General features: G+C 38.4%; 1 protein-coding gene across 2 annotated transcripts; it reads left to right on the forward strand.

Annotated features, from left to right (window-relative positions):
• Positions 1 to 300: 300 nt before the first annotated feature.
• LOC137006561 (calpain-1 catalytic subunit-like) lies at positions 301 to 12,000 on the forward strand. 2 transcript variants are annotated; one of them, XM_067367417.1, is made up of 22 exons: positions 301 to 342; positions 559 to 807; positions 1,171 to 1,240; positions 1,917 to 2,035; positions 2,131 to 2,264; positions 2,487 to 2,661; positions 3,210 to 3,290; positions 3,519 to 3,604; positions 3,677 to 3,748; positions 3,887 to 4,047; positions 9,368 to 9,531; positions 9,642 to 9,653; positions 9,739 to 9,947; positions 10,056 to 10,089; positions 10,180 to 10,236; positions 10,376 to 10,433; positions 10,548 to 10,612; positions 10,758 to 10,826; positions 10,949 to 11,027; positions 11,103 to 11,219; positions 11,504 to 11,559; positions 11,644 to 12,000. In XM_067367417.1, exons 2-22 carry the CDS (start codon positions 571 to 573, stop codon positions 11,668 to 11,670), a joined length of 2,082 nt encoding a protein of 693 aa, XP_067223518.1. In that variant the 5' UTR covers positions 301 to 342; positions 559 to 570; the 3' UTR covers positions 11,671 to 12,000. The 2 variants fall into 2 exon arrangements, 1 of the variants encoding a protein (XP_067223518.1); XR_010892519.1 differs by lacking the exon at positions 11,644 to 12,000 and having other exon boundaries at positions 10,949 to 11,011.
• Positions 12,001 to 13,697: the final 1,697 nt, after the last annotated feature.

Genomic DNA, 13,697 nt, shown 5'->3' on the forward strand with positions numbered 1-13,697 from the left:
ACTAAATATTATATAAGTTATAAAGTATGTTTTGGACATTTAAAGGTATAGTTTACTGATTAAAGGTGAACTATCCTTTTAACAATTACAGTAAACTGCAGCCTAACACCAAAAATAACGTGAATCAGCGAGTTTTGGACTGAATCCTTCCACAGTACAAGACTTGGCTCATAACATACCATGACATTTGCATACTTAAATATTGACCTGAGAGCCATAAAGTTGCACAACACCTGGAAGAGCAGGCGGAGTCTGACTTTAAAAGGCTTCTCCTCAGTTTTCCTCTTGCTCTTTGCTTAGGAAAGGACAGAATAATCTTCCGGCCACAGTAAGAGACAAAAGGTATGTTTTTAATCATGTCATGTTGTTATCATTTATCATTATCAGTTTTTACATGGAATATTCAATGCATGAGAAAGAAACTGACATGCAAATGAAATAGAATTAGTTCCATCATGCATTTTAAAACAAGTAAATAAATGTTGATCTAATCTAAATCTAGTCTACTGAAGTGTAAAACCTAAGTAAACAGGTTTGTTGCTAATTTCTGTTCAACAGATCTGATCCACAATGCCAGCACCTGGTGTGTGTTTAAACATTTTATCGGAGCGTAATGTCAAAGATGGACTGGGAACTCCCGACAAACCAGAAAGGTTCCTGGATCAGGACTTCCACTGGCTCAAGCAGTTCTGCCTAAAGGAAAAACTGAGGTTTATAGACAACTTGTTCCCTCCAGAGATGAAATCAATTGGTTTTGGTCCTCTGAAGAGTGAAGAGCTCTGGAGAGTTGTGTGGAGACGACCACATGTACGTGAGCATCTGCTGACACAAACACAATTCATTCAGCTGATTAAATAGCAGAAACTCTCAGAAATCAACCTGCTGATCATAATAAATGTGAATGCTAATGCAAATTATGAAGGTTTCAATTGACCGGCATGATGCCTAGGTCATGTTGACTTTAAGGCGTGTGTGGTAGTAAAGTGCACTGTCCACAACAAATGAACTGCAAAGTCATGCATGCTTTACTGTTTACTGTAGTTTATTCTATGACATTTTCAGAAGAGCTTGATTAGGTTGGTCTACTGTTGTTACTTGATAGTGATTTGCACCCTTGTGATTGTGTGTGATCTGCTGTAAAATGTGAAATAAATCATTTGTTTCCTTCAGGAACTGGTGCCAAACCCTGTTTACATTGTTCAAGGAACTTCAAGGTTTGACTTCATTCAGGGTAGATTAGGTAAGTCTGCTGTGCGGTACAAAATACATACTGTGTGATTAAAAGCTACAAGTGTAAATTTGATGAGGGTCATACACAATTATGTGCCATTTAATATAAATAACAGCAATGTCCACACCAAGCTTACAGTACATCCTTGAAGCTAATCAAAAAATGTGCATTTGAAAAATAAATCATAAACACATCAATGCAATGAGCTAAAGTAAAACCGAAATATATTATCATTTAGAGATGGTAAAAATTTCAAAGGTCGCAGTTCTCAACCAGTTAATAGATAAAGCGTCAGTGCAATAGAGCAATAAATCAATCAAACAGGTGTGTACAATATATAATAGATGAATGCAGTGTGAATATAGTGAATATAAACAGAAAGTGCAAAACACATTTTGAGGCGAATAGAATTTAAACTTCAAACTAAATGAGTCATTAGGTCAAATGAAAAAGTTTTTTTTTTTTTTTTTTTGAAGTAGAGAGATAAAAAGCAATAAAAACAAATACAGAATACGCAGCTTTTTCCACTTTATGGAGTTTTAGTGTTTTTGATAGAAGATGACAACCGACTAGTGAGGACACCTCTAATGCGAAAATGTACATATTGTGGCTTTAACATGATATAAAATCAATGGAAGTCTATGCAATATCCTCACTAGTGAAACAATCATGTGTGTGTGTGAAGGTAACTGCTGGTTTCTGGCATCGGTTGGAGCTCTTACATTTCAAAAACGAATTATGAAGCAGGTTATCCAGGATGATCAAAATTTCTCTGTGGATTATGCAGGAATATTTCACTTTAAGGTAAATGTCGAAACCATTTTTGGCTGAACAATTCCTTTAAGAATTGAAGCTTTTATATGTTTAATAATTACTACTTTCTCATCTTTTGTTTTCAGTTCTGGAGATTTGGATCATGGGTGGATGTGGTTATCGATGACAAACTACCAACTATTGACGGCAGACTCGTCTTTGTTCAGTCTAAAACGGCAAATGAATTCTGGCCTGCTTTGTTAGAGAAAGCTTATGCTAAGTATGTTTCAGTTTAATAACAGACTATTTTATATTGTACTATAATTTATTGCTTCATAGGTTGAGCAGTTCTTCAAATATTGTGATATGTACATTAGATCTGGTTAGTTTGGTTCATGGATCAGAAGTCTTCTTTTTTTTTTTTTTTTTAATGCACAGAAATAATAAATGGGAAAAATACTTCTGGAAATGGTGGCTTGATTATTGTCTTTATCTTTTCCAGAGTGTGCGGCTCTTATGCGGATATGGACGCAGGAAACATATCAGAAGCTATCATGGACTTCACTGGTGGACCACACATGACCATTAAACTGAGTGAAGCATCAGACAAGCTGTGGGACGCCATGAGACGAGCCAGCCAATCAGAATCCCTGATGGGATGCGGCACTCCTGGAGGGGTAAAGATTGAGCCTTTAATATTATCCTATTATCAAACAATTAAAATAAAAAAAATAAAAAATCCATTATTATTATTATTATTATTATTATCATGCTTGCTGCAAGTTAACAATTATTCAGTGTAGTCTGGGACATATTTATGCTACTTCAAATAGTTTTATTCATATTTTCTGAGGGATAAGGGCAACTTCTACTCTTGTAATTTCTACTCTTGACCGCTAAGTGTCGCTATAACCTTCGATTTTTAGAAGACAGAAGCTAAATGTGTCAACAGTCTCCTTAAAAATACTATCAACAATATCAAACTCATCAGAATTGATGTTTGATAATCACAGAAGCAAATGAATTAACCATTTAATATATTTGTTTTAAATATATATTTATATATATATATATATATATATATATATATATATGTATGCTTGAATTTAATAACCAGAAATGCCATAGCTTTTGATATCCTGCATTGAGAACAGACCAGCGACCCACCTGCAACAAAGATTTGTCATGATCACATGAAGTCCTAAAATCATTTTGTTCCTTTTAGCAAGCAGGTCTGCTGCAAAATAATGTGTTACCAAATGGCCTTGTGGAAATGCATGCGTACACGGTCACAGGAGTAGCAGAGGTGAGAACTTCTTATATAATTCAAATGTGGTTTACAGTTTTACATTAAGTTTGCATTTAGCAAAAGAGGAGCAAAAGAGGAGCAAAAGCAATTCCTCAAAAAGCAAACAATATTCATAACATACTGTACCATGCCAGATTTATTAGACGAGTTTTGAAGCGTTTAGTATCAGTAAGTTGACAAGAACAGTACAAGTTTTTCCTGTGATCTTATGAGATGTTCACTCAGGTTGTATGTAGAGGTCGTCCAGTGAAGCTGGTGAGGATCTTTAACCCTTGGGGTCAAGGAGAGTGGAACAGGGACTGGAGCGACAGGTGATCTATATAATTCCTACATATCTCTACATCAATTAGGCGTCTGATTTCTTGTTAATCTGGTCTCTTTAGATCCCCTTTGTGGCAACTTGTACGTCCTGAGGACCAAAAATACAAAGTTGTGCTTGACAATGGAGAATTCTGGTGAGCAGAACTATGTACAGTAAACAAAGGGCCAAATGTTTGTCTTTAAAGTTATTTTAGATCAGTGTTTTTATCTATTAATTTTATTTAGTATATTCCACAACCACAGTTCCAAATCACTATTTTCTGTCTCTGCAGGATGTCAATGGAGGATTTCTGCAAGAATTTTTCAGATTTGGATATTTGTTGCTCGGATGTGAACGTTCTTGCTGGATCTCATTCTTCATCCTGGAAAATTGAAGTGCACAAACGCCAGTGGGTGATTGGAACAACAGCTGGCGGTTGTTCAAATGACCTAGGTAAACTAACTCATATTATTCTTACGACAACTATTTTTATTATGACTATGACTACTACTATCTTGTTAAGCATAATGATTCAATTCATATCAGAATGTAGGGCTAATGTAGGACCAGGACTGAGAATTAATTTGTGTACGTCTTTGTTGGTTTTGATTGGTTGACAACAGTGTTGAAAGTAAAAAAAAAAAGCTTTATTTTGAGATGTACATCACTGGAAGTAATGATAAATACAAAGTTCTGTCATGAAATTCTAGATGGTGCAGGTCATTAACTTGAAATCTGCTTGCAAACACATCGTTCTCTATAGGGCACAGCTGATTGCTTCCTGCTATATCAGTAGCCAATGAGCTTGCGTGGTCAAACTCCAAATACTTGGTCAATGTTTACTGTAGACGTTGTAGCACGCTTTCAGAAACTCTCCACCTTCCCCAGCTCCACCTGTATAGATTCATGTAGTTCATGTATGCTATATTGTATGGCAGCAGCATGTCTTACTTGCTCACAGTAGAGTGTTGTGTATGTACTGGCAGTTCTGTCATGTAGCAAGTCCTGTACTTGCTCTGCAGCAGCAGCAGCAATAAACAAACAAACAGCAGCAGCAATAAACAATAGCAGCAGCAATAAACAAACAGCAGCAACAGCAATAAACAAACAGCAGCAGCAGCAATAACAGCAGGAACAGCAACAGTAGCAATAGCCAATAGCAGCAACAATAACAGTAGCAGCAGCAGCAATAACAACAGCAGCAGCAATAAACAAAAAATAGCAGCGGCAATAGTAGCAGCAGCAATAACAGCAACAGCAGCAATAATAACAACAACAGCAGCAATAACCAACAGCAGCAGCAATAAACAAACAGCAGCAGCAATAACCAATAGCAGCAGCAATAAACAAACAGCAGCAGCAATAACTGAAGCAGCAATAACAATAGCAGCAGCAATAAACAAAAAACAGCAGCGGCAATAGTAGCAGCAGCAATAACAGCAACAGCAGCAATAATAACAGCAGCAGCAGCAATAATAACAGCAGCAGCAATAATAACAACAGCAGCAGCAATAACCAATAGCAGCAGCAATAATAACAACAGCAGCAGCAATAACCAATAGCAGCAGCAATAAACAAACAAACAGAAGCAGCAGCAATAACAGCAACAGCAGCAATAACCAATAGCAGCAGCAGCAGTAATAACAACAGCAGCAGCAGCAATAGCAGCAGCAATAAACAAACAGTAGCAGCAGCAGCAGCAGTAATAACAACAGCAGCAATAACCAATAGCAGCAGCAATAAACAAACAAACAGCAGCAGCAATAACCAATAGCAGCAGCATTAAACAAACAGCAGCAGCAGTAATAACAACAGCAGCAGCAGCAATAGCAGCAGCAATAAACAAACAGTAGTAGCAGCAGCAGCAGTAATAACAACAGCAGCAATAACCAATAGCAGCAGCAATAAACAAACAAACAGCAGCAGCAATAACCAATAGCAGCAGCATTAAACAAACAGCAGCAACAGCAATAAACAAACAGCAGCAGCAATAACAGCAGGAACAGCAGCAATAACAAACAGCAGCAATAAACAAACAGCAGCAGCAGCAATAACAGCAGGAGCAGCAACAGTAGCAATAGCCAATAGCAGCAACAATAACAGTAGCAGCAGCTGCAATAACAACAGCAGCAGCAATAAACAAAAAATAGCAGCGGCAATAGTAGCAGCAGCAATAACAGCAACAGCAGCAATAATAACAACAGCAGCAGCAATAAACAAACAGCAGCAGCAATAACCAATAGCAGCAGCAATAAACAAACAGCAGCAGCAATAACTGAAGCAGCAATAACAATAGCAGCAGCAATAAACAAAAAACAGCAGCGGCAATAGTAGCAGCAGCAATAACAGCAACAGCAGCAATAATAACAGCAGCAGCAGCAATAATAACAACAGCAGCAGCAATAATCAATAGAAGCAGCAATAAACAAACAAACAGCAGCAGCAGCAATAACAGCAACAGCAGCAATAACCAATAGCAGCAGCAGCAGCAGCAGTAATAACAACATCAGCAGCAGCAATAGCAGCAGCAATAAACAAACAGTAGCAGCAGCAGCAGTAATAACAACAGCAGCAATAACCAATAGCAGCAGCAATAAACAAACAGTAGCAGCAGCAGCAGTAATAACAACAGCAGCAATAACCAATAGCAGCAGCAATAAACAAACAGCAGCAGCAGTAATAACAACAGCAGCAGCAGCAATAGCAGCAGCAATAAACAAACAGCAACAGCAATAACTGAAGCAGCAATAACAATAGCAGCAGCAATAAAAAAAAAACAGCAGCGGCAATAGTAGCAGCAGCAATAACAGCAACAGCAGCAATAATAACAACAACAGCAGCAATAACCAACAGCAGCAGCAATAAACAAACAGCAGCAGCAATAACCAATAGCAGCAGCAATAAACAAACAGCAGCAGCAATAACTGAACTAGCAATAACAATAGCAGCAGCAATAAACAAAAAACAGCAGCGGCAATAGTAGCAGCAGCAATAACAGCAACAGCAGCAATAATAACAACAGCAGCAGCAATAAACAAACAGCAGCAGCAGCAATAATAACAAACAGCAGCAGCAATAACCAATAGCAGCAGCAATAAACAAACAAACAGCAGCAGCAGCAATAACAGCAACAGCAGCAATAACCAATAGCAGCAGCAGTAATAACAACAGCAGCAGCAGCAATAAACAAACAGCAGCAGCAGCAGTAATAACAACAGCAGCAGCAATAACCAACAGCAGCAGCAATAAACAAACAGCAGCAGCAGCAATAATAACAAACAGCAGCAGCAATAACCAATAGCAGCAGCAATAAACAAACAAACAGCAGCAGCAGCAATAACAGCAACAGCAGCAATAACCAATAGCAGCAGCAGTAATAACAACAGCAGCAGCAGCAATAGCAGCAGCAATAAACAAACGGCAACAGCAGCAGTAATAACAGCAGCAGCAGCAATAACAAACAGCAGCAATAAACAAACAGCAGCAGCAGCAATAACAGCAGGAGCAGCAACAGTAGCAATAGCCAACAGCAGCAACAATAACAGTAGCAACAGCAGTAATAATAGCAGCAGCAATAACTGAAGCAGCAATAACAACAGCAGCAGCAGCAGCAGCAATAAACAAACAGCAGAAGCAGCAATAACCAACAGCAGCAGCAGCAACAGCAATAAACAAACAGCAGCAGCAGCAATAACAGCAGCAGCAATAACCAATAGCAGCAGCAATAAACAAACAGCAGCAGCAGCAATAACAACAGCAGCAATAACCAATAGCAGCAGCAATAAACAAACAGCAGCAGCAGCAATAACAACAGCAGCAATAACCAATAGCAGCAGCAATAAACAAACAGCAGCAGCAGTAATAACAGCAGCAGCAGCAATAAACAAACAGCAGCAGCAGCAATAAACAAACAGCAGCAGCAGCAATAACAACAGCAATAAACAAACAGCAGCAGCAGCAATAACAACAGCAGCAATAACCAATAGCAGCAGCAATAAACAAACAGCAGCAGCAGTAATAACAACAGCAGCAATAACCAATAGCAGCAGCAATAAACAAACAGCAGCAGCAGCAGCAATAACAGCAGCAGCAATAACCAATAGCAGCAGTAATAAACAAACAGCAGAAGCAGCAATAACAGCAGCAGCAGCAATAAACAAACAGCAGCAGCAATAAACAAACAGCAGCAGCAATAAACAAACAGCAGCAGCAGTAATAACAGCAGCAGCAGCAATAAACAAACAGCAGCAGCAGCAATAACCAATAGCAGCAGCAATAAACAAACAGCAGCAGCAGCAATAACAACAGCAGCAATAACCAATAGCAGCAGCAATAAACAAACAGCAGCAGCAGCAATAACAACAGCAGCAATAACCAATAGCAGCAGCAATAAACAAACAGCAGCAGCAGCAGCAATAACAGCAGCAGCAATAACCAATAGCAGCAGTAATAAACAAACAGCAGAAGCAGCAATAACCAACAGCAACAGCAATAAACAAACAGCAGCAGCAGCAATAACAGCAGCAGCAATAACCAATAGCAGCAGCAATAAACAAACAGCAGCAGCAGCAATAACAGCAGCAGCAATAACCAATAGCAGCAGCAATAAACAAACAGCAGCAGCAGCAATAACAACAGCAGCAATAACCAATAGCAGCAGCAATAAACAAACAGCAGCAGCAGCAATAACAGCAGCAGCAATAACCAATAGCAGCAGTAATAAACAAACAGCAGAAGCAGCAATAACCAACAGCAACAGCAATAAACAAACAGCAGCAGCAATAACAACAGCAGCAATAACCAATAGCAGCAGCAATAAACAAACAGCAGCAGCAGCAATAACAGCAGCAGCAATAACCAATAGCAGCAGCAATAAACAAACAGCAGCAGCAGCAATAACAACAGCAGCAATAACCAATAGCAGCAGCAATAAACAAACAGCAGCAGCAGCAATAACAGCAGCAGCAATAACCAACAGCAGCAGCAATAAACAAACAGCAGCAGCAGCAATAACAACAGCAGCAATAACCAATAGCAGCAGCAATAAACAAACAGCAGCAGCAGTAATAACAGCAGCAGCAGCAATAAACAAACAGCAGCAGCAGCAATAACAGCAGCAGCAATAACCAATAGCAGCAGCAATAAACAAACAGCAGCAGCAGTAATAACAGCAGCAGCAGCAATAACCAATAGCAGCAGCAATAAACAAACAGCAACAGCAGTAATAACAGCAGCAGCAGTAATAACAACAGCAGCAGCAATAACCAATAGCAGCAGCAATAAACAAACAGCAACAGCAGCAGCAATAACCAATAACAGCAGCAGCAGCAATAACCAATAGCAGCAGCAATAACAGAAGCAGCAATAACCAGCAGCAATAAACAGACAGCAGCAGCAATAACAGCAGCAGCAGTAATAACCAATAGCAGCAGCAATAAACAAACAGCAGCAGCAGCAGCAATAATAACAGCAACAGCAGTAATAACAACAGCAGCAGCAATAAACAAACAAACAGCAACAGCAGCAATAAACAAACAGCAACAGCAGCAGTAATAACAGAAGCAGCAGCATAGCAGATCTATTCCACCAAGATTAACCATATCAACATTGTCATATCCATTACCATGTCATGACAGAACTTTAGTTCAGAGAGTGAGTCAGATTCACATTCAAAAACAGCTTGGATGGATTTAGTATTTTAATATTTAATAGACCTATATATTACCACACTCTCTCTCTCTATTTTTTCTTTTTTTTTCTTTTGCATTCGTAGAGAGTTTTTCAAAAAATCCCCAGTTTCGTGTGACTCTAAAGCAGACTGTTGAAGACCCAAGAGATGAAAGCTCTCCAAATCTCCTCGTGTCTCTCATTCAGAAATCTCACAAGAGAAACAGGCACTTGGCAACCAATTTTCATATTGGCTTTAACATTTATGAGGTTTGTAAAAAAAAAAAAAAAGCATTTTGAAAACTTGCAAAAGACCTTCTTCACTTGAATACGATATTGAGTATTTGAACATTTATACTTGTTTTCTGTAACTCTTGCAGGTGCCAGCTCATGTACGTATTGAATGTTCCTGAATCATTTAGTTGAATTTGGGGTTTTGCAGAGGTAAAATAATCAATATTTTTCCTTATCTTCAAGTTAAAGGACCAAAGGGAAAAATTCCCTGCCTCTTTCTTCAGAAACACCCGTCTCGTTGGAAAAAATGAATCTTACATCAATGCTCGGGAAATCATGGAGTTTTTTAGATTCAAAGCAGGCGACTACGTCATCGTTCCTTCAACTTTCAAGCCAAATGAAGCTTCATCCTTCCTTCTGACAGTCTATTCAAAGACAGAAGCCGTCATTGAGTAAGCCTTCGCATTATTAACATTAAGTGATTGAGATGATGCTCAAACAAACATGTTTATGATGCCTCTGCTTATTAAGCTACAGAGATTTTGATTTTGTGTCTTCAGAGACTCTTCTGGATATGGCATAACAAGAACAAAGGTATATCACAGCTTGGGCTGTTTTTTACATGTTGCACATATATGTGTTCTGAAAGTATATGTATTTTAAAATGTTATCAATTTCTCTCAGGTGATTCCCAGGGATAATGATGATTCCTTCCAGCTCTTTCTACAATATGCAGATAAGGTACAACAGTTCTGGATTGTGAGGGAATGTGAATGATTATGATCAGATATTTACTGAAAATGCAACAAAAAGACCCCAGATATTTAAACTGAACAGACATTTTTTGATCTGTATTCTGATAATTGTCTGTTTCTGTAAGTACGGAGAGGTGGACGCTGAGCAGCTTCAGAGACTTCTGAATGAGAATCTTTATGAAGGTGATGTTTCATCCTTCCAGAGAAAAGTCACAATCAGCTTATAATTTAAAGCACAGATTCCTGTTTTGCTTCCATTTATCTGTGATTCTGCATGTTTTTTGTCTGATCTCTCAGGGCATTCACAGAAAACGAAAGGATTCAGCTTGGATTTGTGTAAGAGCATGGTGGCGCTGATGGATGTATCCTCTACTATGAGGGATCAGAGGGAGAAAAGGCTTTCAGACACTTGTGCTTGTTGTTTGCCATTTGTGAATTCTGGAACAAAAATGTAATTGATCACCTTTTACAAGTTGTTTCATGATGCTCTTTAACACAACAGTACAGCTCAGTGTCACTGGAAGGCTCAGTGAATTTGAATGCCTCCGTTTGTGGAAAAGAGCCGTTTTTCTAAAGGTAAAGAACCATCGGAAACGCAACACATTTTTGCTAATAGTGACTCAGTATGCAGTAGTCTATATTTTTTCTACATTACACATTACACAAGGTTGCATTTGCTTCTGTGGTCTGTTTCTCAGGATATTTTCTATGGTGTGGATGTGTCACGCACTGGAAGTCTGTCTCTGAATGAACTCAGAAATGTACTTAAAGTTGCAGGTAACTTTATTAAAAGAGTCATAAATGTTACAACAACATATAGAATGAATCTGCTCACGTTTTTCATTTCTCAAGGGTTTATATTGAGTGACAGTATGCTGAATCTCATGGCTCTCCGATACGGTGACTCCAGTGGTGAAATTACACTAGAAAACTTTGTTGTTCTTGTCCTGCGCATGGACTGCATGGCCAGTGAGTCTGAAACTATAGCCTATTATGTTCTAGACAGCCAGTACAGATCTCAATTATTGTGTACAATATAAATCCTAAAAATAGCACTTGAGATATCACGTCTTAGGGATAAGTTAGGATTTAACTACATAAATGATTTGTGATGCATGTTTCATAAATATAATGCAATCACAGCATAACATCCACACCTAACCTCTGTAGTGCATGACATTGTTGTCTGGATGATTGATGTTAATCATTGCTGTCAATCACTGTATGTAAACTCATGATATTATTATCACCAGAAACATTCAAGAGACTCTCTGCTGGAGGGCCAAACATGATGCTGGGAGAAAATGAAGTAATGTTTTTATACAAATATTTCATTCATCGGGATTCATAGTAAGATTAATAAAAATAATAATGCATAACTTTGTTCTTGTAGTGGATGCATCTCACCCTGTACTCATGAGCCAGATGAGACAGAACATGGATCCTTGACATACTTCTGAGACCCAACATCAATACACAAATTTTGACTTAAATTCTGCAACTTTATTTTCATACTTGGTACATTTTGCATAATAGAGGCTTGTTAGCTATTGTGCATATGGTGGGTGATTGATTGGATTGTGCATTTTATATACATAATTAATTGTGTGGAGAGTTTAAGTTTTTTAAATTTGATGACACTAATCTAGTTTTTGCTTCAATAGCACATTTGACTAGAGGAACAAACCTTGCACTGTTTGCAAACCTGAAGATGTGAATCCTAAATAGTTTTTACAATCAATAAATTATGCCTCACAATTCACTGTTTTGTCGTACTTGTGGGCGAATGGGTGACATTTGCTTGTTGAAACTCTTCAAAATGAAACATTATTTTTTATATTTTTTCAACACTGAATCTAATACTACACATATTTAACTATTCAAAATGTGTATTGGTCAATCTCAGGCAACTTTATTTAATTTTTTACAAGGTTTCAAAGCAGAAGACGGATGCACGTTTTCTCAGTCCTGTTACCAAAACTCATGTGCCGTTTAAAAAGCATGTCAGTTAATTCCTTTGTATTCACCTCAAGAAAGTGTTTATTTTAAAGAAATTGATATCTGTGACAAAAAAAAAAAAAAAAAAAAAAATATATAAATTTAAAAATATATATATATATATATATATATTTATATATATATATTTATTCATTTCATTTAGTCATTTAGTCATTTAGCAGACGCTTTTATCCAAAGCGACTTACAAATGAGAGTAGTAGAATCAATCAAATCAACATGAGAACAACAGTATGTAAGTGCTGAGTGAAGTCACAGTTATGTCAGTAAAGTGCTCATGGCGAAATTTTTTTATTTATTTTTTTTTAAATAAATACACAGATAGGAGAAGAATATTAGTCAAGGTAAGTGCTACTACTACTGGGTCAAGTGCTGACGAAAAAGATACGTCTTTAGCATTTTTTTGAAAATGGCTAGAGACTCAGCTGCTCGGATAGAGCGTGGTAGGTCATTCCACCAGCCAGGAACAGTCCCGGAGAAGGTCCGTGAGAGTGATTTTGTGCCCCTATGTGATGGCACCACAAGGCGCCGTTCACTTGCAGAACGCAGGTTTCTGGAGGGCACGTAAGTCTGAAGTAGTGAGTTAAGGTATAGCGGTGCAGAGCCAGCTGTCGTTCTGTAAGCAAACATCAGAGCCTTGAATTGGATGCGAGCAGCTACTGGCAGCCAGTGCAGACTGATGAAGAGAGGAGTGACGTGCGCTCTCTTCGGTTCGTTGAAGACCAGTCTTGCTGCAGCAATTTGGATCAGTTGTAGAGGCTTGATAGTGCATGCTGGAAGGCCAGCCAAGAGAGCATTACAGTAGTCCAGTCTGGATAGAACAAGAGCTTGGACAAGAATTTGTGTGGAATGTTCAGATAGGAAGGGTCTAATCTTCCTGATGTTGTACAAGGCAAATCTGCAGGACCGGGCCGTTGCTGCAACATGATCTGTGAAGGTTAGACCATCATCCATCACCACTCCAAGGTTTCTGGCTGTCCTGGAAGGAGTGATGGTTGAAGACCCAAGTTGAACTGAAAGGTTGTGATGAAGTGTTGGGTTTGCACCGATCACAAGCAGTTCCGTTTTTGCAAGGTTGAGTTGGAGGTGGTGGTCCTTCATCCAGGCAGAAATGGCTGTCAGGCAGGCTGTGATGCGACCAGCAACCGTCGGATCATCTGGTTGGAATGAGAGGTAGAGTTGTGTGTCATCAGCATAACAGTGATGGGAGAAACCATGATCCTGAATGACCGATCCTAGTGATGACGTGTAGATGGAGAAGAGAAGTGGACCAAGCACAGAGCCCTGAGGTACCCCAGTAGCAAGATGATGTGATATATATATATAAAATCACTTTATATTAAGGCAAGGTATATTTTAATAAAAACAACAAAACTACTTTTTCATTTAAAAGAAGACAGAAGTATATAATTTTTTTAATAATTAAATTTA

This window comes from Chanodichthys erythropterus, chromosome 18, assembly GCF_024489055.1.
Source record: "Chanodichthys erythropterus isolate Z2021 chromosome 18, ASM2448905v1, whole genome shotgun sequence".
NCBI classification, from domain to species: Eukaryota; Metazoa; Chordata; class Actinopteri; order Cypriniformes; family Xenocyprididae; genus Chanodichthys; species Chanodichthys erythropterus.

Bases quoted from the DNA above. Each gene is read 5' to 3' on its own strand.
- LOC137006561 (XM_067367417.1), top strand. From the start codon at position 571: ATGCCAGCACCTGGTGTGTGTTTAAACATTTTATCGGAGCGTAATGTC. The intron at 9,948-10,055 runs GTAAGCCTTCGC...TTGTGTCTTCAG, and splicing joins AAGACAGAAGCCGTCATTGA to AGACTCTTCTGGATATGGCA. The intron at 11,220-11,503 runs GTGAGTCTGAAA...TATTATCACCAG, and splicing joins GCGCATGGACTGCATGGCCA to AAACATTCAAGAGACTCTCT.